General features: G+C 52.8%; 9 protein-coding genes across 9 annotated transcripts; 6 read left to right on the forward strand and 3 right to left on the reverse strand.

The window, feature by feature from the left end:
- Nucleotides 1–450: 450 nt before the first annotated feature.
- QC764_0027590 (uncharacterized protein) lies at nt 451–934 on the forward strand (the record flags this gene model as incomplete). The annotated part of the gene is made up of 2 exons (XM_062940142.1): nt 451–515; nt 655–934. The coding sequence occupies 2 exons, from the start codon at nt 451–453 to the stop codon at nt 932–934; spliced, it is 345 nt and encodes a 114-aa protein (XP_062806725.1).
- A 604-nt stretch (nt 935–1538) lies between these two features.
- CYS14 (Photosystem I iron-sulfur center) lies at nt 1539–4296 on the forward strand (the record flags this gene model as incomplete). The annotated part of the gene is made up of 4 exons (XM_062943585.1): nt 1539–1785; nt 1839–1984; nt 2044–2590; nt 2651–4296. The coding sequence occupies 4 exons, from the start codon at nt 1539–1541 to the stop codon at nt 4096–4098; spliced, it is 2388 nt and encodes a 795-aa protein (XP_062806726.1). The 3' UTR covers nt 4099–4296.
- Nucleotides 4297–4397: 101 nt separating this feature from the next.
- QC764_123480 (uncharacterized protein) lies at nt 4398–5403 on the forward strand (the record flags this gene model as incomplete). The annotated part of the gene is made up of 2 exons (XM_062943586.1): nt 4398–4807; nt 4862–5403. The coding sequence occupies exons 1-2, from the start codon at nt 4744–4746 to the stop codon at nt 5401–5403; spliced, it is 606 nt and encodes a 201-aa protein (XP_062806727.1). The 5' UTR covers nt 4398–4743.
- Nucleotides 5404–5885: 482 nt separating this feature from the next.
- ctf18 (Chromosome transmission fidelity protein 18) lies at nt 5886–9051 on the forward strand (the record flags this gene model as incomplete). The annotated part of the gene is made up of 2 exons (XM_062943587.1): nt 5886–8392; nt 8460–9051. The coding sequence occupies 2 exons, from the start codon at nt 5886–5888 to the stop codon at nt 8908–8910; spliced, it is 2958 nt and encodes a 985-aa protein (XP_062806728.1). The 3' UTR covers nt 8911–9051.
- Nucleotides 9052–9971: 920 nt separating this feature from the next.
- Nucleotides 9972–10475, reverse strand: QC764_0027630 (uncharacterized protein; the record flags this gene model as incomplete). The annotated part of the gene is made up of 1 exon (XM_062940143.1): nt 9972–10475. One exon carries the CDS (start codon nt 10473–10475, stop codon nt 9972–9974), a length of 504 nt encoding a protein of 167 aa, XP_062806729.1.
- A 1371-nt stretch (nt 10476–11846) lies between these two features.
- QC764_123500 (uncharacterized protein) lies at nt 11847–13833 on the reverse strand. The gene is made up of 2 exons (XM_062943588.1): nt 12944–13833; nt 11847–12886 (listed from the first exon to the last, which is right to left on the reverse strand). Exons 1-2 carry the CDS (start codon nt 13216–13218, stop codon nt 12043–12045), a joined length of 1119 nt encoding a protein of 372 aa, XP_062806730.1. The 5' UTR covers nt 13219–13833; the 3' UTR covers nt 11847–12042.
- A 647-nt stretch (nt 13834–14480) lies between these two features.
- On the forward strand, nt 14481–15749 carry QC764_123510 (uncharacterized protein; the record flags this gene model as incomplete). Its single annotated transcript, XM_062943589.1, has 3 exons — nt 14481–14967; nt 15038–15122; nt 15428–15749. Exons 1-3 carry the CDS (start codon nt 14493–14495, stop codon nt 15747–15749), a joined length of 882 nt encoding a protein of 293 aa, XP_062806731.1. The 5' UTR covers nt 14481–14492.
- Nucleotides 15750–16232: 483 nt separating this feature from the next.
- Nucleotides 16233–18185, forward strand: QC764_123520 (uncharacterized protein; the record flags this gene model as incomplete). The annotated part of the gene is given in 5 exon segments (XM_062943590.1): nt 16233–16449; nt 16501–17042; nt 17102–17451; nt 17465–17682; nt 17768–18185. 5 exon segments carry the CDS (start codon nt 16233–16235, stop codon nt 17938–17940), a joined length of 1500 nt encoding a protein of 499 aa, XP_062806732.1. The 3' UTR covers nt 17941–18185.
- Nucleotides 18186–19063: 878 nt separating this feature from the next.
- QC764_123530 (uncharacterized protein) lies at nt 19064–23895 on the reverse strand. Its single transcript, XM_062943591.1, has 5 exons — nt 22647–23895; nt 22041–22325; nt 21888–21983; nt 21173–21834; nt 19064–21123 (listed from the first exon to the last, which is right to left on the reverse strand). The coding sequence occupies exons 2-5, from the start codon at nt 22162–22164 to the stop codon at nt 19390–19392; spliced, it is 2616 nt and encodes an 871-aa protein (XP_062806733.1). The 5' UTR covers nt 22165–22325; nt 22647–23895; the 3' UTR covers nt 19064–19389.
- Between the last annotated feature and the right edge of the window lie 228 nt (nt 23896–24123).

Genomic DNA, 24123 nt, shown 5'->3' on the forward strand with positions numbered 1-24123 from the left:
CGAGAGTCGAGAGAGCATCGATCGTCCTGTGTGACGAGAACAAAAATGCTAGGAAAAATAGACATATGTTGAGACAGTTAGATGAAGATGAGAGAAGATGTCTAACCAACTGTAGAAGACACAAGGGGTGGAGAGCAGGCACCTTCCTTTAAGAGCAGTGGGCAGGGTGTCCTGGCCAATCATATCAAAGGCCCCACCTATCCCACGCCCCGTCAAACAGCCCCGAACACTGACAGCAACTCCACGCCATCGACGCGAAAGTGAGACCAGCACGCCTTCACCAGCCAAGACGATAGCAAACACCAGAAAAATCGTGGCGTTCTCCAGCATGCGCTTCACAATCGACCAGAAGCACGGAATCCCCCCTGGTCCCAGTTGATTTGGTCCAGTGTCACAGACAAGCTTCCTGGGGAAAGTCTTGGTCCCGCCATGGCGTCCGGGACCTCGACGATGCCCAGAGATTTGCGCCATTGTCTGACGTCTGCCGAGCCACTGTTAACGACATCTGAAGATTTGTTAGTTGTATAGGCAGAGAAGATGTAAATACAAAGGGGGTTCTTGAGGGTCTTCGAAGACTTTGAAATACGCAAAGCATTTATTGGTTCTTTTAAGTCTTTCCCATCCTGAGTATGCCGCTGACACGTTCGACCCTAGCGTAGGGCGCCCCTGTGCAGCAATAGAGCCGAGCGATCAACGGGAAATCGGCAAGGAGGACCTTGGTGACGGCAACGGATGCAAAATCTTGCAAAGAAACCACTTGTTCCCCGGCAAATACACCAACCATGACCCGCCAAATGACAGGCTTTGCTATGGCGTGCGAATTGGGGCAGCGGAGCTCTGCCAAAACCCCGGAAATACGGTCACTAATCAAGGAATCCCCGTAATCGACATGGCAAAAATATCTGTACCGCAAGACCGAGTCTCCATTGCTTAGGAGCCCCTCTAGCGGTCTCGGAGAAGCCAGGGGACATGACTCCACCCACTAACATCCGATACACACATCAATGTCATCGATGCCGCTGCGATGGACAGAGCAGGGTCCAGCACCCAGAGATGGGATAGCAACACAAAAAGGGGGACTGGTCCGTCTCTCATCAATTCCACCACGACGGTCTTTGCCGCCTTTTTGCAGCTTGTACTTCCTATCACAGAAACATAGTGGGATTCCTGCATTGGGGTGTGTCATCGTCTCCCGCGCTTCAGGTGGATCAGCAACCACCGAAAAGCGAGCGATCCCACTGCCCTCCACGAAACTGAGCCCTTCTAGTGGGTTTAAACACCTCAGCCTCTGAGCTCGTGCTCGATTATCGGATCCCAGACCCTGGCTGCACCCCTGTCTACCGACGCCATCTGCTGCACGTTTGCCTACCGTGGGCCCAAGAGACTACCAGAAGACGCACTCCAGCTCATACCGATTATCGCTCACACGTTTTCCTGATTGAGCGGAGCGGCCGGGGATTCTCAAGATATAAGACTTCCCCAGCGTCCGTTTCGTTCCGCTGCTTGATTCCAGATCCACAGCCATCCAGATATCAACCATGGCTCACAACACCACCGCCAGTCGTGTGAAACGATTCCTTGGGATCCGTCCCGAGGATGAGCTGCATGACGCCGACTTTTACGACGATGGACTCTACCTCGAGTCTGAACCATCGGCCAAGGAGGCTCTGGCTCATCTGGTGCCCACCGCTGACGGAATCAAACACTACTTCAGGGAGCTGTTTCCGTTCTGGGGTTGGATATTTCACTACAATTTGACATGGTTACTCGGAGATCTCATTGCTGGTAAGCACTGCCTGCCAGTCACTGATTCAGCTGTGTCTGACAAACCTTCCCAGGCATCACTGTCGGGTTTGTTGTTGTCCCTCAGGGTATGGCCTACGCTGGTTTGGCCAATCTGCCCCCCGAGTTCGGATTGTACACCAGCTTCGTGGGATTTTTCCTCTACTGGGCCTTTGCCACCTCAAAGGATATCACAATCGGCGTGAGTTCTTCTGATATCACTTTTGACCTTATGATCAAGCGGCTGACACAAAATTCTAGACCGTTGCAGTGATGTCCACTATTGTTGGAAACATCATACTCGACATCCGAGCAACGCAGCCTGAACTCGAGGCTGAGGTCATTGCACGAGCTCTGGCTTTGATTTCAGGCGTGATTCTGCTGTTTATTGGACTTACCAGACTCGGTTTCATCGTCGAATTCATTCCGCTCACAGCTATCGGCGCCTTCATGACTGGTTCTGCCATTAGTATCGCCGCTGGACAGGTGCCGACAATGATGGGAATTTCGACTGTCAAGACTCGCGAGGAGACATACAAAGTCATTATCAACACCCTCAAACACCTGGGCGATACCAAGCTTGATGCTGCAATGGGGTTGTCGGCCTTGTTCGGTCTTTACTTTATCCGCTGGTTTTGCGGCTTCATGGGCCAACGCAGCCCCACCAGATCCAAGATGTGGTTCTTCATATCCACCCTCCGCATGGCTTTCATCGTCATCTTGTACATTCTCGTGAGCTGGTTGGTCAACAGAGGCGTGTCGGATGCGAAGAATGCCAAGTTCAAGATTCTCGGCAATGTCCCAAGTGGTAAGTGGCTACGTTTTGACAATACACCTCAGAGATTTGGCTGACTTGTGTCGTGTCCAGGTTTCCAACATGTTGGTGCTCCTGAAATCAACACTGAGATCTTATCCGCCATCGCACCTCATCTTCCGGTCACCGTTATCGTCCTGCTGATCGAGCACATCGCGATTTCAAAGTCTTTTGGGCGTGTCAACAACTACATGATTAACCCTTCGCAGGAGCTGGTGGCTATAGGTTTCAGCAATGTCTTTGGGCCATTCCTCGGAGGCTATCCTGCCACCGGTTCGTTTTCGCGTACAGCCATCAAGGCAAAGGCTGGCGTCAGAACCCCCCTCGCCGGCATCTTTACGGCCGTCATTGTGCTACTGGCACTCTATGCGCTCACATCGGTTTTCTTCTACATTCCTTCGGCATCTTTGGCAGCAATCATCATCCACGCTGTCGGTGATCTTATCACACCTCCGCGGGAGGTGTACAAGTACTGGCAGACATCGCCTCTCGAAGTTGTTATCTTCTTCGCCGGCGTGTTTGTTTCCATCTTCACCTCCATTGAAAATGGTATCTATGTCACAATCGCTGCGTCTGGGGCTGTTTTGCTTTGGAGGATTGCGAAAAGCCCAGGTAGCTTTCTGGGCCGTGTTCAGCTGCAGCACGCCAGCCGGGACAGTATCCTCAAGAAGGAGAATGTCGACCACTCTGCCCTGGATGGCGAGAAGCATTCGGCGTACCTTGATCTCGGCCGCCGTGACCAATCCAACCCGCAGGTCCCCATCACATCACCGTACCCCGGCGTCTTCGTCTACCGATTCAGCGAAGGTCTGAACTACGTCAACTGCGCACGACACTTGGACAAGATGACGGTGTATATCTACAAGCACACTCGAAGGACGCAGCTCAACAAGTACGACAAAATCGGCGATCGCCCCTGGAATGATCCAGGCCCGCGTCGCGGTCAGGTTGTGGACACTGAGGAGATTGCTTCCAAGCCCAAGCTCAAGGCCATCATCCTTGATTTCAGCGCTGTAAACGCCATTGATGTGACTGCCGCCCAGGCTCTTGTCGATCTCAGGACTCAGTTCAACAAGTACACAGATCCCGAGGCTGTGGAGTGGTATTTTGCGGGTGTGACAAACCGGTGGACCAAGCGGGCGCTTGTCGCAGCTGGGTTTGGAGTTGACAGAGGCCATGGCGTTGAAAGGGCAGGGGGGGCCCGGGAGGATGTTGTGGCTGTTGCCGGGGTTGATCCGGATGTCACTGTTGGGAGGAAGGAGAAGGAAAGAGGGTCGGGGGATGTGGACTTGGAGGCTGGTCACGCTGGCTCTGGTGAGAAGCGTGATGAGATTGCACCCGTCTCTTCTGGCGAGTCGAGACCAAGTGGGAAAAGATTGGCGCCGATCTATGGTGTCAATAGGCCATATTTCCACATTGATGTTGAGACTGCGGTTGCAAGCGTGGTGAGAAATCTGGAGAGAAGAAGGGACACGGAAGACTCTAGCTTGGAGGTTTTCTAGATGAAGAGCGGGTCTTTGTTGGCTTTTTGATTTTGTTTGGCAAGGCGTTGGTTGGGATATAATGACATGATGGGATATGATGATACCTGAAATTGCGGTAGATAATGGATCTGAACATGGCTTTTGATTACCTATTTATTCGAACGGAATGGTCTCGACGTGATGTGACTTTTACCACACCAACATGAGCATGATGAGCAACTCAAATGGTAGTTGAAACGCTTTGGTTCTTGTTGGAGGCTCGTGCATATGCACCTAGACAACAAAATTCGGTCCCGAACCATAGTCGCGGGAATCGCGGCACTACCTTGCTTTTATTGCCATGTACCCAAGATGACAGCCGAAAGATATCGAGATCGACCCGCGCCTCCTCTCTACATCGGGTTGCGGCTACCACTCCATTCGTGATTACTCAGCCGTGCTGGTATGCGGTTTGGTAGATGTCGTGTCGAATCATGATGGCGGGGTACCGGAATGTTGTCCTTTGTGTGCAACCCACGAGTCCACCTATCAGGTGTCACGGCATGTCAGCTCTACTTGACCAATTCTCCGTACCATAACCCCCGCAGTTCAACCTCGACCCCCCATCTCACTTCAGTTTGAATTTCATGTCAGCAGCATCACCAGATTCAGCCAGCTTTCAAGATGCCTTTCGCGCTCCAGCCCATTGCCCAGTGGACGGCCATTTTTGGCCCGGCTGTTTATACTGGTCAGCTCATCCCCGTCCTATTTTAATCACACCCACGATGCTAACTTTCTTGAGGAATCACACTAACTCACTCCACAACCCTCTCACTCCTCGCCACATCTCCTGTCTTATCTCCTCCAACAGAGGAGAAACTTCTTGCTAAGCAATGGCATCTCATCTACCGCCAGGGCCCGAACTGGGTGCCTCCTATCATCAACTCCGCCGCGCTCTCCAATGTCTACCTCTGGTATAATCACTCCCAAACTCGACTTCAGGGAGGGCTCTATCTGCTTTCTGCTGGGATTCTGTGGGGTGTTCTCGCGGTGACGTTTTACTACTTTGAGACAGGGATCAACGGGGCGTGCAAATGGCGGCTGGCTAGGCTGTTGAAGGATGGTGAGGGAACGGGGAAGATTGTAATCAAGGGGATGAAGAAGGGGTGGATTATTCCTAGTGTCAACGGGCATACTGCTTCTGAGGGGAGTAAGAAATGGGGGGAGGAGACGGGTATGAGGGAGTTGGTGATGGGGTGGGTGAGGAGAAATCAGTGGCGGTGGATTGCGGTTGGGGTTGCTGGGGGAATCAGTGGGTGGGCTAGTTTGGGGAGGTTCAGTTGAGGGGATGGATGGATGGGAGGGTTGATGTTTTCTCTTTGGGATGCAGTGGTAAGCAGTCGTGGTATAATCTTTCTGGGGTGATTCTGGTATCTTCTATGTAAAAGCCCGATTCTCTTAAGAAACTGTTCTTTAATAATCATCAAACGGAAACGCGTTCGGGCAATTTTGACATCCTCTCAAAGATATGGATCGAGAAAGTCCTGGAGGTGCACTTACACGTAACTTTCGATCCATGATACATGGAAATTCATTTGAAATACACCGGTCAGAGTGTGCACGGACCAACCACTACGACTGTCCCGCTTAATTGATCGCGTCGCGGGTCGCGGGTCCACTTTTTTGAGCGCGTCTTGCGCGCTCCCAAGACAACAGCGCAACGCAGTCTTGACAATTTGGAACTGTGACAACTCATCACCATCTTTTTTACGTGCCATGTACTTTGGACAGCTCAACTGGGATATCAACACTCTTTTAAATCTACAATGATAGCCCCGTCGTCCCCAATTACCTTCCCAGCGAGCTCGTCTCCTGTCAAAGCCAAGAGACCTCGCCCAGCAGAACCACCGAAGCAGCACAAGCCCCGCGTTCTTGCTGGATTCCTCGCAGAAGACGATTCAGACGAAGACGACAATGACGAAACTACACAACAGCCCTCGCCGAAGCGGCGAATGTTGGAGTACGACACCCAGAATTCCGAAGTAACCGCGCATGATGGCAACGAGACTCGAGAGACAACGCCCCCAGAGAGCCAACCGCCCCAGGAGTCGGAGGAAGAAGCAGAACGCTATGATCGTCTCTTTGGAACCCAAGCCACGCAAATCTTCCCTTCTCAGCCAACACAACCCTTGCCCGATTTTCTTCAGGATGACGAGTTCGTTCCCGCCCCCTACGGCATGTCAACATGCTCCGGAAAAACGATCCCGATCCGCGAGCGCAAACCTACTGAGTCCGTTTCCTACGCAACAATGGTAGCGGCACGGTCCCGAACAAAAGAAGGCCGCGCAAAGAAGAGCTATTTTGGTATCGACATACACAGTCTCATGGACAAGGCCGCTCAGGAGCTTGCGAAGCCACGGAAGAAGACGACGGCGCCCACTGCGCCTCCTGTACACCCAGACGAGCCACTGCTGTCCGTTGAACCCCAAGCGCAGCCAAAAAAGCAACGGCGGACACTTCTTTGGACCGAGAAATACAGAGCCCGGAACTTTATGGACCTCGTTGGCGATGACCTGACAAATCGTCAAGTGCTACGCTGGCTCAAGAAATGGGATCCAATCGTCTTTCCTAACACAGCCAAGACTCGTCCTTCTGCTCGCCGTCAACAGCAGCAACAAGGTCAGGAAGAGGAGGAACGGTTGCACCGCAAAATTCTCGTGCTTCATGGTCCACCAGGTCTCGGCAAGACGACGCTGGCACACGTGTGTGCCCGGCAGGCTGGGTACGACGTTCTCGAGATCAATGCAAGTGACGACAGAAGCAAAGATGTAGTCAAGGGGCGCATCCGGACAACCTTGGGAACCGAAACAGTCAGAACTCTTGAGAACAAGAAGGCGGGAGAGACCGGGAAAAGAGACAAGATTGCGCGGCCAATCTGTGTGGTTGTGGATGAGGTGGACGGCGTGGTTTCTGGATCCGGAGCAGGTGGTGAAGGAGGGTTTGTTAGGGCGCTTATTGATCTTGTCACTACCGATCAGAAGAATTCTTCGGGACAGGGAGGAGGGAAGAAGAAGAGAGGGGATGATTTCCGCCAGATGAGGCCACTCATCCTGATTTGCAACGACGTCTACCATCCTTCTCTTAGGCCACTCAGACAATCTGGTTTGGCAGAGGTTATCCATGTGGGGAAACCCACTGTTGAAGCCGTGGTGACCAGGTTGAAGGCTGTTTTCGAGAAGGAGGGGATTCCCTGTGACCGGGATGCCGCACGAAAGCTATGTGAGGCTGCTTGGGGAATGACCAGTGGGCAAGATATTCGGAAGGGTGCAGAAAGTACGGCCGAGGGAGATTTGAGAGGTGTCATGGTGGTGGGAGAATGGGTTGCCGGAAGGCTCAAAGCAACCTCAAAACAAGCCACGCCTTCTCTTACCCGACAATGGATAGACCAAAATGTCATTCAAGATCTAGCTCATGGAGGAGGAGGCGCCAGAGGCATTGGTCGCGGCGGCGTCAGAGAAATCGTCAACCGCATCTTCCAAGAAGGCGCTGGCTTCCCCAAACAGAGCCTCCCCGTCGCCGCGAAGAAGAATGCTCTTCACGAGCAACCGCAGGCCCAGCTAGGCATCTCTGAACAAACCAAGAAATATGCCATGTCTCGCCTGCGTGAGATGATTGACACGAGCGGTGAGGTTGACCGGATCATGACAGAGATCTTCCTCGAATACCCCAACCGCGACTTCAACGACGACTCCTTCCTGACCAAGCCCGACATCGCCTACGAATGGATGCACTTCCACGATACCTGCTCCTCCCGCATTTTCTCGGCCCAAGAGTGGGAGCTAGCGCAATACATCTCCCAACCCGTCCTGGCATGCCACCACCTCTTTGCCTCCGCGCGTCGTCACCAGCCGGCTGCGCACGAAAGGAAATGGGGTGAAGACGACCCCAACGAGGCACCTCCCCTCCCCTTCTCCGGCCCCAGGGCCGACTACGAGGCGCGCGAGGCAGAAAAGCTCAACCGCGCCATCCTCCAGGGGATCCAGGACTCTTTACCGCCCTCACTATCACGATCCTTCCGCAGCCCAGAAGACATCGCCACCGATTTCCTTCCTTATCTCGTCCGCTTGGTGTCACCAGATGTAAAGCCTGTCGTTATTGGGGGGAGCGACAAGACCGGTTCCATCGCGAGCGTCAGGCGAGAGGGCGAAAAGGCCATGGTGAGAAGAGCAGCCAACGTGCTGGCCGAGGTTGGGATTCAGTTACACAAAGGTAAGATTGAAGACGGTAGTGGCGGGTTGGTGGGCAGGACGACGTGGGTGTACCGGATGGAGCCGTGAGTTTTTGCCCCTTTTTCTTGGCCCCACTTTTACCACAGTACACACGCTAACATTTTGATACAGAGACTTGGATACCTTGGCCACCTTCGAGACGGCGTCTGCCTCCCAGTTCCTTTTTTCCCAAGCACCGCCGACACGATATGCCGTCCGCCAAGTGTTGGATCAGGAGCTGGCCAAGACGATTGCCGCAAGAGAAACAGCCTCTCGCCAGGCACGGCTCAGAGCCGGCGGCGGTACCATCCCCCATATTGATGACAACAACAAGGAAAATACCCCTGATCATCTACAAAAGCTGGAGATGTTAAAGCAACAGGACAAGATAGCAGTCAAGAAGGACTTTTTCGGGAGGATTATTGTGCTCAAGCCGGTGTTGAAAGATTCAAGTGGGAATGGAACGAAAAATACAGGGGCCGACGGGGAAAAGAAGGACAGGGTTTGGGTTACGTATCATGAAGGGATCAATAATGCTGTGAGGAAGCCGATAAGTTTGGAGGAGTTTTTGAGGGGGTTTTAGAAACTGTTGATATGCATACTTTTGTTGCTTGTTTACTGTACTTTTGAATGTTGTGCAAGCAGAGCGGTGCATAGCAGGCATGTAGCGTGAGGACTTCAGAGATTCTTGAAAGAAAGGCCTACTCGTAGCTGCCTTAGTGGCCCTTTGCACATTTGCATTGCATAGAAGTCTCTTTTCATATACCAAGCGGGTGCATTTTGTCACAAAATTGCCGAGCTACCTCACATCTACATCTACAAATCCAGTGAAGCCCTAATGAGCTCCATATAACAAGAAGAAGAAAAGTCGCAAGAAAAGAAACTACAAGTAAGATTACCCCCATCACCATGGGCCTCAGTATTACGTTGTCTGACATGTCACTACCCCCAGCTCGCCAACAAATGTGACCATTCACCTTTCCTCCACTCCCATAGAATGACATTGCACCACTGGCAAATCACCAAGGCTATCCATCTTTTCTCCACCCCCTCTCCACCCAGTCAATTTTCTGGTCTCTAAATTGCGGTCGCCTTGCCCATTCCAACATTCGGTCCGCAAAACCCTATTTTTTTTTTGAGTCCGTCCCAGTCTCCGGGATCTGCCAGGAACCCGAACAGAGACCTAACGGGTCCGCCAACAGAGAGGTCGTCATATCCGGTACCCGTGAAAATGATCGAACGCTTTTAACCACTGCAACTCGCTTTGCTCTTCCAGTCTTTCGTCTCCTGTAGTCGGTCCTAGGATCCACTCGCCACTCCTGATCAGCCAGTTGATGTCGCTATCAATATCCACGACCTCCAGCAGGACCAGCCGTTCTTCGGAATGGAGCTTTCTTATGAGAACCACCCCATCCTTTGGCGTAAGTAATGGCCTTTGTGATCAAGCGTTTTGTCGGGTCGAGGTTGTAATGGTCATCTAAGAACATCCCCCAATCGTCTTCAAAGACCAAATAATCTTGGTCCCGCAGAGCTCTAAGCAAATACTATCTCCGTAGGGATACTTGCGGGGAGTGTGCGCTGTGAAGACCACGGGTAGTATGCTGTGGAAGGCCTGGTTGTCCGGGTTTGGAGTCCAGCCATGGATCAATGGTCTTTGGGGAGTGGGAATACCCGAGGCGAGTGTCGAAGGGGACTTTGGTTGACCACGAATTTGAAGTTTTGGCTCAAGTTGTCCACCTCCGGATTGAACCTGACAACTGCGTTCTGGAGTTCAACTTCGCCATTATGCAGAAGTGAAGTGTGGAATCTTCTGCAGGCGTAAGCCCGAGCTTCTGTCGACACATGGTACAGGACCGAAGGTTGACGAACATGCCAACCAACTCGCGGACGGTAGTTGGTCCCCGGCCGGCGCAGCATCTTGAGCACATTCGCTCTCAATTCGTCGCGGGTCGTCCATGCCCAGGTATTACTCTCTGGATTGAAGCGCTCCTTTTTGCCAAGGAGGTTCCGGTCCATGATGTCTACCCCAACCGAGTGCGACTTGTCGCTGCCTTCCAAAGACATGAATTCGTCCCAAGCCCGGGCGCGGGTCTCGCCGGATAGATGCCGAAATCGACCAAAGCTAAGAGCCACTTCCGTCGAAGGCATTTTTGTTTCGGCGGAAAGGCCTAAATCACTGTAATTATAGATTTCGACATGAGTAACACGCCTTTCTTGATACATCGTGCTGCGTCATGTTGGAGGACGTAGGGGGCTTACCGTGTGTTCTCAAGGCTGTGATTCAAAGTTAACAAGACAGGAGCCAGGGGCCTTACTCTAGCTTGTAATCTGTCAGCTCCTGTCTCTCCAGGATAGAAAAGTCTCCCGAGCTGGGTCGGGCACTCAGGTGTGGCATTGAATATTTCGATTGAATTCTCGTGGCCTAAATGCGGGCGGAAGTATGGCGTATCGCAAGGGGACCCAACTGCATAATAAATGAATAAATAACTTAATGGCATTGAAGCCACTGAAGAAGAAGAATATCGATCCAAATGCGGATCTGTTCCTCTTACACGGCCTCGGAGCTGACGCTATTCCCATTCTCCGTTCCAGAGATACAACCTCGTACCATGAAATTGTATCCTCTCACCGCTTCAGCCGCCGGCTTGACTTTATGACGCGATTTGACACCAGTCGCCATATACGTGATAGCATTTAGCACCACTAATTTGAAAGAAGAGCAATTTCCAACGTAAACACGTCATTGATCAAGAACATGCCGCAGGCTGAGAGCAGCGTATCAAACACAAACACTACCACGGGCTGAGGGGCGTTTGAATTATGTCGCAACACTGATAAGGTGCCCAGTCAACAAAATCATGAACCTCACTCTACGAGATAACTTGTCTCAACTGCTCCTTCGCCAAACCGACACGTGCATGATGACGGATCAGAGGGAAAAGAAATCAGGAAACCAGTATATGTGGGGAGATCTGCCATAAAGATGGTAACGCGGACTATGTAACGAACTTGGAGAAAACAGTACAGAGCCAAACTGGTGAGCCTGTGATGACAAGTTCGGGATGAAATGCAGAGAAGCAGAAGTGAGTTCAGAACACTGTAAGTCGAATGTTCATTCTGTCTTTGGGGGTCTTGGTGATCCTTAGCCTCGTTCTAAGAAATTAACATACCCCGAGTACCTCCTCGGCGATCAAGATTCGATATGGACAAGGGACAGAGGTGGAACTAGAGAACAAATGCCGGACCCACAGGGTGTTCGCCGATGTGGAAGCTCCACAGGGTGAAGGTCCCCGTTGTTCGGCTGGCAGTTCCAGAAACAGTGGGCCCCGGGAGCAAGGGTCTCCTGCACAACCGAGTTTCTGTTCGGCGAGTGGTGAAGGGGAAGCTGAGATCCGGGATGTCGAGAAAAACGAAGGGCGGCTCGTGGCTTGGGGCCAAAAGGGGATGATCGCCGCAGGCTCATGCCAGTGGTGGTTAAAACAGGATCCAGACCAATCAGTGGGTTACCGTATACTTGCCAGAAGGAACTGTGGAGTGGTGAAAGCCTGTTGGCTCTTGGGCACAAACTGAAGTAGCAGTACCCATGTTGTAAGTAGAGATATAAATATACATGGGCCGCATGAGCCCGAATCTCAGCATGTACACAGAAAGAACCATATCCGAGAATTCCAAACTTGGGCAACTGTCCCACTACCCTCACTTGACCAAACCGACCTCAACCAATCAACAACCCCATCAACCCTCCCGCCGCAAACGTCGCCCCGACCGTCAAAAAACTCGACATCGACAGCAGTGAAATCCCCGAGATCCCATGCCCAGATGTGCAACCCCCAGCCATCCTCGACCCCAAGATCATCAAGAACCCACCCACCGCCGCGCTCAAGGGACTGACAACCACATCCGTCACCTCGCCAAACTTGGGGGCACCGTGCGACAGGAGATACGACCCAACAATAACACCCGCAGAGAACAGCATGTTCCTGTACTTCTCCGGCACCAGCTTTCCACCAAGCATCCACCCGCCGACTTCCTCATACGAAGTAGACATGCCGACCAGGCAACCCCTGACAACCAAGCTCAGCAGCTGCGCTCCGGCAATCAACATCCCGCCATAATAAGGAGGGATCTTGGCTTCTGGGCCAACTTCGGTGAATTTGGCTGCGGCAATAACGATGCCGACAAACATGGCCTCCAACCCAAGCAACAAAGTCCCCTTGCTGACCCCCAGAACCTCGTGGACTGTTGCTTTTGGTGATGGTGATGCCGAGCCAGCCTTTGGTGGTGTTGGACATTGGGTGAGCAGTGGCTTCAGGAACCCTGACCAAACTACACCGGCAAGGGAGGCACCGGCGAAGGCGTACACTCCTGACTTGACACCTACTCCCAGCTGGGCGAGGACTGTGCCGGGGCAGGCGCCGGAGAGCATCATTCCTGAGCCGAGGAGGATACCGCCTAGGATGTTGCCGTCGTAGGGGCCGAACAGCCCGAGGCTGGAGGCGGCACGGGGGACGAGGTTCGGATGGTTCGGTTGGAGGGCTTGGGCTATTGAGACGGTGGCTCTGAGGGGGTGTTAGCTTGAGATGTGAGGAGAGTGACGAAACCAGGAGTAGACGTACGCTGAACCGGCAGCCGCGGTGAGGAAGGTTTGGATCATGTGGAAGTTGGTGAAGTTGAGTTGTGAGATGATGACCGAAGGTTGGAATACTCCTGATGCTGTCAAGGCGGCACCAAAGGCGGCGCCTGTGAGGAGGGTGTTGATTTCTGACATTGCTCCTGTTTGTTCGGTTTGTTGTCCCTGTGAGCGAGAAGCACTTTCAGTTGTTGGTATGTTTGATGGCAAAAGTGATGAAGATTCGCCCGGCTGATTGTGACTTGGGAGAGAAGACGACATTGGGATGGAATGATCTTGAGATGGCGAGCTAAAAATATTATACTGTTATGTTATGTCTGTGCCCTGGTCCAGGCGGGTCTGTTCTTTAATATCGGCGGTTCGTTCACTCTGCGGGCTTCGGGGAACAGTCCTAACGGCGGCGGACGGACGTTCAGAAGGGTGGGATAGTGGGGTATCAACGAACGTCACCTCTTCGGCCACCACACCACCATCCCAACCTGCGAAGTTGCCGCAGGGCATAGCTTCAACGCAGGGGGCCAGCCTTGGTGGCGTGGGCATGCCATCCTGCCAGATGATTACGAATCCATCAGCGAATCGTGGGTAAGTGTCAAAGCATCAACATGAGATATTTGGTCAGTGGAGCACCTTTGCCATGACAGCTTCAACGTTACCGAGCTGACCGACACCTCCCGAGAACATGTCTATTTTGGTCAATGCAGGGACAAAATCCCGATCACAACCGTTGCCAACACGTGGGACTTTTACCGGCTTCCAGAGCGAGCCAGCAGTGCCCAGGCATGACGCACTGAGACAGCTTTTCCGCCGGGGACCAACCAGGGCACCGGGTGCTTCCAGAAGCAAAAGCAAAGCTGGGGATTTCTTTGTGGGAAGAGGTGGTCGCCGATCGTGCACAGGCCACCCGGGGCGGGAACCGCATATCGGGCTCCAGTGGGTCTCAAACCCGGCAGCCCCCGAGAACCCGGGGCTCGGCAGTGGGCCCCTAGGTCGTATCTTATCCCCGGAGCTGACAAGCCTATGGCGTTCACATCGGCGAGCTGCATAGGCAATTGTTTCAGAGGCAGTGCAGTATATGGAAACGGCATCCGGGCTTGGGTAGCTGTGAACTTGAGGTCCCCGACCCCAATGTTCCATTGTCATCATCACCGATATTCATGCATTACATCGACGCCGTTTTATGTCAGCAATTATCCCTGCTGCACTACGGGATGGCGGCTTTACGCCTTGTGATCTCACGCTGGACCTCAAGAGGATGTTACGATGTATTGAAGTTGACCCCCGACAATGTACATGCCGGGACACATGCCCTTGCCTGGTCCCCGCCTCAGAGCCCTTCTCATGGAGCGACCATGTGCTCCCGGATCTCGGTCACCTGGAGTTCTTCTTGTATGACGGTCGAAAGCTACGTCGGCGATTAATCCTCAGCCTGATGTTATAATAAACTTGTCACAAATAAAAGCCAGAGGTGACTGCCCACCAGTTCATCCATTCTATTTCATCCAACCATCGTGTTACAAGTTATCCGAGCACTCAACATGGCATCTCCGATTGTCCACCCCATCTTTGAGCCTGTCACAGGCACCTGGCAATACATTATTGCTGACCCGTCCACCCTTGCCGCCGCCATCATCGACCCCGTACTTGATTTTGAACCCGCCCGCAATACCGTCTCCACGGCCACTGCTGATTCGTTGCTCGATATCGTCGTTCAGAACAACTACAAAGTTGGTTATCTTCTCGAGACACATACCCATGCAGACCATCTGTCTGCTTCCCGGTACCTCCAGCTCAAGCTCGCGCAATCAACAAACCCGAAAACAGGGATTGGCAAGCGCATCATCCAGACCCAAACCACATTTGCCCAGAAATACGGAGTCGAACAATCCGAACTCGAAGATGTTTTCGATTTTCTTTGGGAGGATGACCAGACTTTCAGAATCGGTGACTTGGAGGCAAAGGTGGTCCATCTGCCTGGCCACACGCCTGATCATGTTGGATATTTGATTGGCGGTTTGTTTTTTGTCTCTTTCCAGCTCTGTTGGTGATTTTGATGCTGACCGCCTCACCTTAACCACCGCAGACAACATCTTTTGTGGCGATTCTCTGTTCCTCCCTGACGTTGGCTCAGCCCGTTGCGACTTCCCCGGAGGAGACGCTGTCCAACTGTTAGTGCAACCCTTTGCTCCCTCTCTCTGTTGTCTTTGCTTCTGCTCCATCCCTCTCATCAAGCCTTTCTCCCGCCCCTTCCCTGTGTCCTCTCACTGCTCGTTCCCTGTTGCTCCAGTTGTACCTCACTTGCTTCTTCCCTGTTGGTTCCCTGCTCGGTTCCTACCCACCCTTTTGCCCATTTCCCCTTTTGCATTACCACGTTAGCACAGTACCACATCACCACATTTGCACTTTCCCCTCCTTCAACCATACTCCTTTTCATCTGATCAGTAAAACTAACAACTCCTTTCTCTCTATACAGCTACCACTCAGTCCAAACCCTCTTCTCCCTCCCCCCACATTACAAGATCTACACAGGCCACGATTACCCATCCGGCGACCGCAGCGACCCAGTCCCTTACACGACAGTAGCCGAGCAACAAGAACGGAACAAACACCTCAAGATTGGCACAACACAACAAGAGTTTGTGAACTGGAGGCAGGAGAGGGACTCGGGGCTTGGAGAGCCGAGGTTGCTGCACCAGAGTCTGCAGGTTAATATCCGAGGAGGGAGACTGCCGAGGAGTGGGATGTTGGTTTTGCCTTTGAAGGGGGCCAGGGAGGTGGGGGGTGTGAGGCTTTGAGGATGGGCGTGCCGGGTGGTTGTTTGAATATATGAGATGTGTTGATTGTGGATTGTCATTGGGCTAACACCCTTTTGTTTGTTTGTTTACCTAGTGCCTATACCCCAAGGGGCTATTACGTTGGAAAGAATTGTGACTGATACAAGGAGAATCTTATGTACATTTTGAGCTGAACAACTCCGCTATCAATTCCGGTTTATGGAGTTTGATTGGGTACATTGCTGCTGCAGTTGGACCCAAAGCTCTATGTTGTAGCACTGCCAATGCAACTGCAAGACAGACGATGCACAGTGAATACGCGACGGTGTGGCACAGCTATAGCCGTTGGTTGTTTACTTCAGTACAAAATCCCAAATAACCCATCCCCGCAAGAAACTGGTAAATATGAAGCGACCGCTCTTGTACATGCCTGGATGGCACTGGGATCTCTGCTCTTTGCTGGGCAAGGGGCGGCTTTTTTGAGACTTGCTGGGTCATATTGCAATGGAGTTGCTCATATCTCTCTTGTCATGGCAATCGATTGCAGTCCCGGCGGTTGCCTACTGCCTCACTCTTGCATTCTACCGCCTCTACTTGGATCCTCTTGCCAAATTTCCCGGCCCAAAGCTTGCCGCAATCACTCGCTACTACGAGGCGTATTACGACGTGGTCAAAAAGGGACAGTATACCTTTCGCATCGCCGATATACACAGGCAATATGGTAAGTCGTCGATTATTGAATTCTGCGACCTTGTCAGCTGACGACATACAGGGCCCATCGTCCGGATCAGTCCTTACGAGCTTCACATAAACGACCCAGACTATTTTGAAAAGCTCCACCGCCACGAGGGGCGCTGGAACAAGTACGACTGGTCGGTCGATGCCCAGAATGCCCTTGGTGCCATCATCTTTACACCGGACCACCACGAGCACAAGGCCCGTCGGGCACCGCTTAATGCCTATTTTTCCAAATCAAGGGTTGTCCGCCATCAGAACATGATCATCCGTAAGCTAGAAAAGCTCTGCGGGCGGATTGGCGAGTTTGCAAAAGCTGGAAGAGTGATTGATCTCGGCGCTGCTATAAGTGCTTTCCAGAGGGATGCTTCGACAGAGTATGTTCTTGGGAAGGACTATAACAGTCTTGACCAACCGGACTTCAGTGTCGGTATGACAAGAATCATGCATGGTGGTGGAAGGATGTGGCACTTGACCAAGCACATCCGCTGGTATGGGCCTGCTATGCTTTCTATTCCGAAGGAGTTTCTCATCAAGAGCGCTGATCCGGATACGTCAAACTTTATGCGCTATGCGCGAGTACATACAGCAGTCTACCATTCTTACCCGAGGGGAACGGTTGCTGATGTTGCACACAGGACAGCGAAGAGGACACCGCGCAGCTACTCAAAGCGGCCGCTTCTTACAACCCGGATGACGACACCCCCCGAACCATCGTTCACGAGATCTATGACTCCAATCTTCCCCCCAAGGACAAGACGATCAAGCGTGTCTTTGCCGACGTCGTCTCAGTGACGGGAGCCGGCTTCGAAACAACAGCCAGCCTCCTCCGGCTGGTTATCTACAACGTCTTTAGCAACACCGACATTCTAACTCGCCTGCGAGCCGAGCTCACCGAGGCAGCTGCTCGGTCCTCGTCTCCGGATGGATCTGTCCCCCTGCAGACGCTTGAAAAGCTACCCGTATCTAACGGCCGTTTTGATGGAGGGTATGCGGTTAAGTCCTGCTATTGCCTCCCGCTCTCAGCGTACCGCTCCCGACAGAAATTTGATCTATGACAAGTATCGCATCCCGGCTGGAACACCTGTGGGCATGACGGTTCTGTTGATGCACACGGACGAAAGGCTGTACCCGGATCCGCATCGGTTTCAGCCGGAGAGGTGGGTAGATCCGGAGGCGAGGAAGAAGGCTGAGAAGACGTACGCGCCGTTCTCGAGAGGTACGAGGATCTGTCTTGGGATGCAGTAGGTTTCCTCTATGTGTCATCGTCTGTCCTGTGGATCCGACCTGATCGCTTGAGCTAGTCTTGCCTGGGCAGAAATGTATCTGCTTATGGCTGCGATCGTGCAAAAGTTTGACTTTGACTTTTGATGGTCTCACACCAAAGGACCATTTCAAGGTCGTGAGCGACCAGTTCATCGTCAGCACCAAGGGGAAGGCTGTTTTGGAGACAAGGGTGTCGCTACGTCAGCGTTGAGACCGGTCTGAATTGTATCTCTGGAAAGTGGGAAGAAATTCATGACGACGGTTGGCACGGTCATAGGAAAAAAAGCATCAGGGGGTTTCAGGGGAGGAGGCCCACTTTTCCCCCTATCTCTACCCTAACTGAGTACAAATCAAAGCAACCCAAGCGAATTCTCACTGTGACTTGTGACCATCCCACTGTGCTCTCAATACACGTGTCTCCCCCACAAGCTGTCCAACTAAGTCGGACATTTCGCCTGTCATCACTCAGGCGGATTATGCCCCGAACAACTACAGCCGCAGCCGTAGGGTTTGTCGTGGCAGCAGACTCTTTTTTGAAGTTTTAGAGGTGAGTTGAGCTCATGTGCGATGTGGCTGAGTGGGTGGTTGGTGCTGTGAGAGTGCTGCTGTTAGTTTGAGGAAAGGAGGATGGTGATGGGGAGGGGGGAAGGGGGGGAAGAAAACATACCACTTGTGGATGGCGTTGCGGTCGATTTAATCACAGAGGGTAGATTTTTGTTGTACGTCATGACACGGAGCGGACCACATTCCGCACTGAGTCGGGCGGCATTGGGGTCTAGAGGGGAAGAGGTGTGGCTAGCAGACTGGTAGCCTGCAAACCGAGAAGTATAATGAAGGTCAAAGATTGCATTCTGATGAAGCCTTTCACTTGAGACGACGCTAATGTGATCAAGTGTGGACATGAATGGTGAGGCTGAAGGAGCGAGACGGTTGGCAGCAGCCGGAACAGGGTTCCTTTATACTCGAACCCTGCTCCCTCTAAGAGAGATGTTCGTCTTCTCAGATCCAACATGATGATCTCCCACCGCGACGATGGGAGTTACGGTTGCGACTCGTCGACTCACTCAGTGTCTCTGATCCCCATGTCTTGGAGCCACAGTTGTTGCAAGGTCTGAGTAAGTGTCCCCTTGTACGTCAGGGGTCTCGGACTCCGGTGTAGAGACTACTATTCTTATTCCTTTCTCACGTTGAGCTGAATACTCGGGGTTTGCGCCATCTTTCATCATAACGTGCGTTGTGGTGTAACTAGAGCAACGTGATAGTTAAGCGCTGCTCAAGCCTTGCCTGTTTATATACCTAGCCTATCACATTCATGGAAAGCGCCATTTCGGCCGGTCGATCGAAGATCATCAAATGGTGACAAAAAGTATCGAGTTTACACACTATGCCTATCAACGCTACCTGCCCATCTTGAAATGCTCATCTCATCAAAAGTATGGTATAAAAGGAGTGATCCATCTTGCCTTGGCCAATGTCCCGCGTGTATCATATGTGTCCCTATCACATCAAAAAGCAAAACGCCCAGCTCATGATCCACTGCAGCCCGCGCATCCAAAGCCCAAAATTACAAAGAGAGAAAAAAGTAATATCAACATCAAATGAATCATCACTCATAGCACTTCTCCTTTTAAACCTACTGCCCCTCGTCATCCTCAATACCTTATATCCTACTTGGGCCAGAACCGCCATTCGGATCCGTCATGTCCTCCTTGCTCTCCGTGAATACACTCTTCCTGAGCGGGCTGTTCGCCGCTTGCGCTTGCTGTGCTTGCCATTGCTGCGCCTGTCCTGGCAGTGGCCTCGCACTGAGGTAATCTGGGCTCTCACCCATAGGCCCGGCAGTAGGAGGCGACACCACCCCTGGGCTCTCCACCAACCTCTCTGGGAAGCCAGAGTGGCTGAGAATCTGCCCGTGCTGTCCTGCACCTGGTTGATGACCGGACGTGATCGAGCTGACTGTCGTGTCGCTAATCTGCCGAAGATGGGACCGGTCACGATCACTCAGGTTGGAAATGCCCGACAGAACTTGGTTGCGGAGGGTACTGCTGGTTCCGTTGGTTGGGTGACCGGATGTGGGCGTGGTGACTGGTGGGTTCCCGAGTGCGTCCGAGTCTGGGCGGTAGAAGGATGTGCCATAATGTTCTGGAATTGTAGCCGGTTGCTGTGGGGGGGGAGGAGGAGTGGAGCCAAGAGATGAGATGTTGCTTGCGTGGTCGACTTGGTGAGTGTTTTTTGGGTATGAAGAGCCTTTATTGACCGAGCCACGGCCAACCGCGGGGCTTTCATCGTAGGAAGTGTAGGGGGTGTTCACGCTCGGCGATGCCGGATTGTTATAGAGTTCAGCGGGGCCAGAGTTATCCGGAAGCTCTACCGGACGTCGGATTTCGGTGTTCATCATCTCAGAGATAGAGAACGGCGTCGGGGCCCCAACGCTATCCACATCCGTGACGCTACCGCCGTAATACTCAGTTGCACCAGCTGCGAAATGCGGCTTGACATCCTCCGGTTCTTGAGGTGGTGATGCAGGACCTGGGCCTGGACCTGGACGAGGAATCCAATTCATCACCCGCGTTCTGGTATTCTCAGTTCTAGCCTCACTCTTGGTCTCGGCATCTGGACCCAGGTATTTTCGGCGTCGCCACAAGAACACTCCGACACCAATCAGCGTGAGGACGACAAGCCCTACAACAACTCCCACCACAGGACCAAGCCAGGATGGGGTTCCACCACCTTGCGCTTCTTCGGAGGTTACCGGGGGAACAATCGGATTGGTGTTGTTGACCTGGGCTTCACGCGCATACGGGTAGTAGGCATTGATCTTGGTGTTGTCGTATTTCGTAGCGAACACACTGGCAAGTGCGGTGCTCACAAAGGAGGGGTTCGGCTTCGTCAACTCGGCGTCGCCTGTGGGGGAACCCCCAATCGTGTCGCGAATACCCTGAGGGACGGTATAATTGCTCCAGATCGCTGGATCGTAGCGGTTTACCCACGTCCCGGAAGACAAATTGTAGATCCGGATCGGCTCCTGAAGGCACGGAACAGTATTGGTGGCGTCCAGCGGGGGGTGGCCTCCAACCACCATCATCTGATCAGGGTATGGCTTTATACACTTGTGTGCGGCGCGCCCAGGACCGGTGCCTTCTGTGAGTTTAGTCCACGTGAAGGAGGGAAGCGACAATACCCAGACGGCATCTGAGTAACCTGACTTCTGCTCGAGCGCAGCGTAACCGCCATAATAGTAGATGTTGAAGCTTGTACCATCCTGAGCGGGGGCGACTACAGCACACCCTCTGCTGAGGGCTTCTGGGCCATCGCTCGTCTTTTGTCGATACCATCTGTCCCCTGCCACATCGTAGATATCGATAGTTGACATGAACTCCCGGCTTTTCTCTCTCTGTGCATTTTGTTAGGCATGACTTCAACCAGGAACAATATACACTCACATTGTTGTCCGGGTCGCTCGATCTACCGTTTATTTTGATGAAAGACGGGTCTACAACGCCCCCCAGTGCGACCAGAATACCTTTGGTGCCAACAGGAACCCATACCAATTCCGCGCCGGCGCGTCCTGGGACATCCTTGGGAAGTGTCTTGTTCGTCCAATCTGGTCTTTGCTCTTTCTCCAAGCTCAGGGTGATCAATGTGTCAGACACTTGCGAGGGCAGAGTGGTCTCGTTCGTCCCGCCCCTTTCGACATCGTAGATGAGTCCGCCGGTCGGCGAGCGCAGCCCAGAAAAGTACCAGGCGCGGTTCTCAGAGGGGGCGCTAGCCGCTCCGCCATACGCAACAAATCGTGTAACGTTGCCATCGAGGTTATCTTCCACGGGTCCAGGGATAAAATCAGGCACCTGTGAAGTAAAGGCCCGGTATCCGCGCACAGCTGTACCCAACGGCTCCGGATACGCAGCTGACCTGAAAGTCATACCGCCATAACCAAAGTACTGGTAATCGTTGTACAGGAGCCCTCCGCTGGCAAAATTCGGCGCGATATTGTTCACGGCCGCACCCCCCAAGGCGTAGATTGGTACGAACAGCGCAGTAATATTGTCTTTGGTGTCGAAAGGCTTGCTGAAGTTCAACGTGTATGTAATCCCTAGTGGATTGTCTGTCCATCGTATTAAGATGCCGCTCGCGAAAGTGTTTGATGCGGGCACTCACCATCCTGTCCAGGAATCCCATATTCCCCATTCGAGAGCCCTGGACGCCACCAACGATTGCCTCCATCCAGAAACAGCCTGTCTCGTATGACCGCAACTGTTTTCCGAGTTAGCACAGCGACTAGAAAACAGCGATCATGGGGAGAAAAATTACCTCGAGGTTCCCTCCACTGGCAGAGAGTTACGTTGACGTAGTCAGAAGACCACCTTGGCTGACTGGCGACAACTGACGCAGACACCACCCACACAGCGATTGTTGAAAGTTTCAACGCAAACATATTGGCGAGGTTCTTCCAGGGGAATGGTGGAAGGGGGAAGATATCAGAACTCCTAGCCTGGCCGTTGCATCCAGCGGGAATGAGAAAGGGATATTTCAGGCACAGGCAGTCTTGCTGTAGTACCTCTCGCCTGAGCGTGCTCGCGGAGGGTTCGTTTTGCCCTGTCGAGATAGGTTAGAACGGCGTTGAGTTGGATATGCCTCTCCTCGTCGGTCAAAATACGAGAGCCTTCTAGCAGGACGCTGCGAGTCTGGAGTGCGCTGCAACAGCAAAGACTGAAATCCAGAGCCTCGAGAAGCATAAGAGATCTTTGAGCCTCAAATTCTCTCCAGATAACAATTTAGACCTGCCGGAAGGACCCCGCAGAACGGCAGGCCAATGGACGCCGAGAGGGCGGCGATACCATACAGACCGTGGCGAATAGCCGGCAGCCACAGGAAGGGAAGAGGAGGGATTAGACCAAGGTCCAGAGCGACACTCACCGAACAACACCACACCGCAGGCGAAGATGTGAACAAAAAACTCGCTCTCGAAATTTCGAGATCTAGCACGCTGTGCTCAACCCGAGATATCCTAACGTGATGGACAAGAAAGAATGGAAGACAGAGAATTCTGATCGCTCACGCCGCAATCCGACCCATGGCGGACAAATGCGAGTCTTCCAAGTCTTCCAACTAGACTCGAGTGAGAATTAGTTGAGGAGGTGTGGCGAGGCCGGAGGTGGTTGGCTCAAGAGGCTGGGCGTGCAGATACCACCATCCATCTCAACTTCCTTGCTCTGATCATTGTGAGCAAAAAAGAACGACGAGGGGGCCGAGGACACCCCAGTTTGGTTGCATTCTGGTTAGTGCCAAGGCGTCAATATTACCCTCCCAAAGGCTCACTGACTGGCATCTCAGCCTTGTGGACACTGGGATTGGATTGAGGCAGTCGCCGTGTCCGTTGTTGGCTGTTGATGAGGGTGCGAGGATCGGAGAAAACAGTATCTCCATGGTTCTGGCCATGCTAGAATAGCAGGATTGTGGCAGTATCCGTTCTCTGGAGCGATTTGCACAGCTTCTCTGGACAAATGGTTCTCAGCCCACCATACCTAGATCTATCTGTTTCCCAGGAAGAATCCGTCTTCATAACCCGTGGGTGTGGTAACGCTGACGGCCGGGCCCAAACTGTTGCTGCTTGGCACGATATTCAGATGAGGCGTGTTCTTCTGACTAGTGTAACCTTCCTCATTGAATGACCGGCAGCGGAAAAACGACATCTTCCCTTGCAACCCACATCTACCGTATACTACACGTGTTGTCGATTTGCCATCACCTATGCCTCCAGTGGCAAACGGGCCATGGTCTGTTGTCCCATCGAAAGTTCTTCTCTCAGGCTTCGTGCCTTCCTACTACCTAGATGTAGTTCCTCTCATACTCAAGCAGGGTGGCAGGTAGGAGAATGATACTGTCAAGGATGCTGTGATAGCGGGGTTATTGCTGTTCTGGACCTGGCTTGGACCCGTAAAGCACCAGGACTAGGTGTGATTCCTGTAAGCTGACGCCTACACCAACACCGGGCAGGGCAACCTGATAAGCCCGGCATGCTAGTGCTCACCACTTTCGCTAGCCCCACGCTGGTAACTTGGATTGGGAATTCCAGTTTCCCAGAAAGAATTGTCGTTCCAAAGACAATTGTGAGATGCTTGCTGAGAAATAGAGGACTGGATGGATGTTGCTGAGAATCAGGTCGTGAGCGGGGCAGAATGGAAGAGCTTACAATTGCGGGAACCAAAGTCGGGGACTCCCCGCTCCCCACAGATGGCGCTAGTGATGCCCCTCACGCCATTCGGCCCTGCAAGGCTAAACCCCAGAAAGGAAAGGGCTTGGCTGATCGTCCAATGAACCACGGCCACCCCCCCTGTCCTGGTCCATGCTTCTTGACAAGGGTGTCTTCCCGCGGACCCCAACTCGCCGACCG

This window comes from Podospora pseudoanserina, chromosome 1 (genome assembly GCF_035222485.1).
Source record: "Podospora pseudoanserina strain CBS 124.78 chromosome 1, whole genome shotgun sequence".
Lineage (NCBI taxonomy): Eukaryota > Fungi > Ascomycota > Sordariomycetes > Sordariales > Podosporaceae > Podospora > Podospora pseudoanserina.

Bases quoted from the DNA above. Each gene is read 5' to 3' on its own strand.
- QC764_123500 (XM_062943588.1), bottom strand. From the start codon at position 13,218: ATGTCGTCTTCTCTCCCAAGTCACAATCAGCCGGGCGAATCTTCATCA. The intron at 12,887-12,943 runs GTACGTCTACTC...ACACCCCCTCAG, and splicing joins ACCGCGGCTGCCGGTTCAGC to AGCCACCGTCTCAATAGCCC.
- QC764_123530 (XM_062943591.1), bottom strand. From the start codon at position 22,164: ATGTTTGCGTTGAAACTTTCAACAATCGCTGTGTGGGTGGTGTCTGCG. The intron at 21,984-22,040 runs GTAATTTTTCTC...CTCGGAAAACAG, and splicing joins CCAGTGGAGGGAACCTCGAG to TTGCGGTCATACGAGACAGG. The intron at 21,124-21,172 runs GTGAGTGTATAT...CAAAATGCACAG, and splicing joins CGAGCGACCCGGACAACAAT to AGAGAGAAAAGCCGGGAGTT.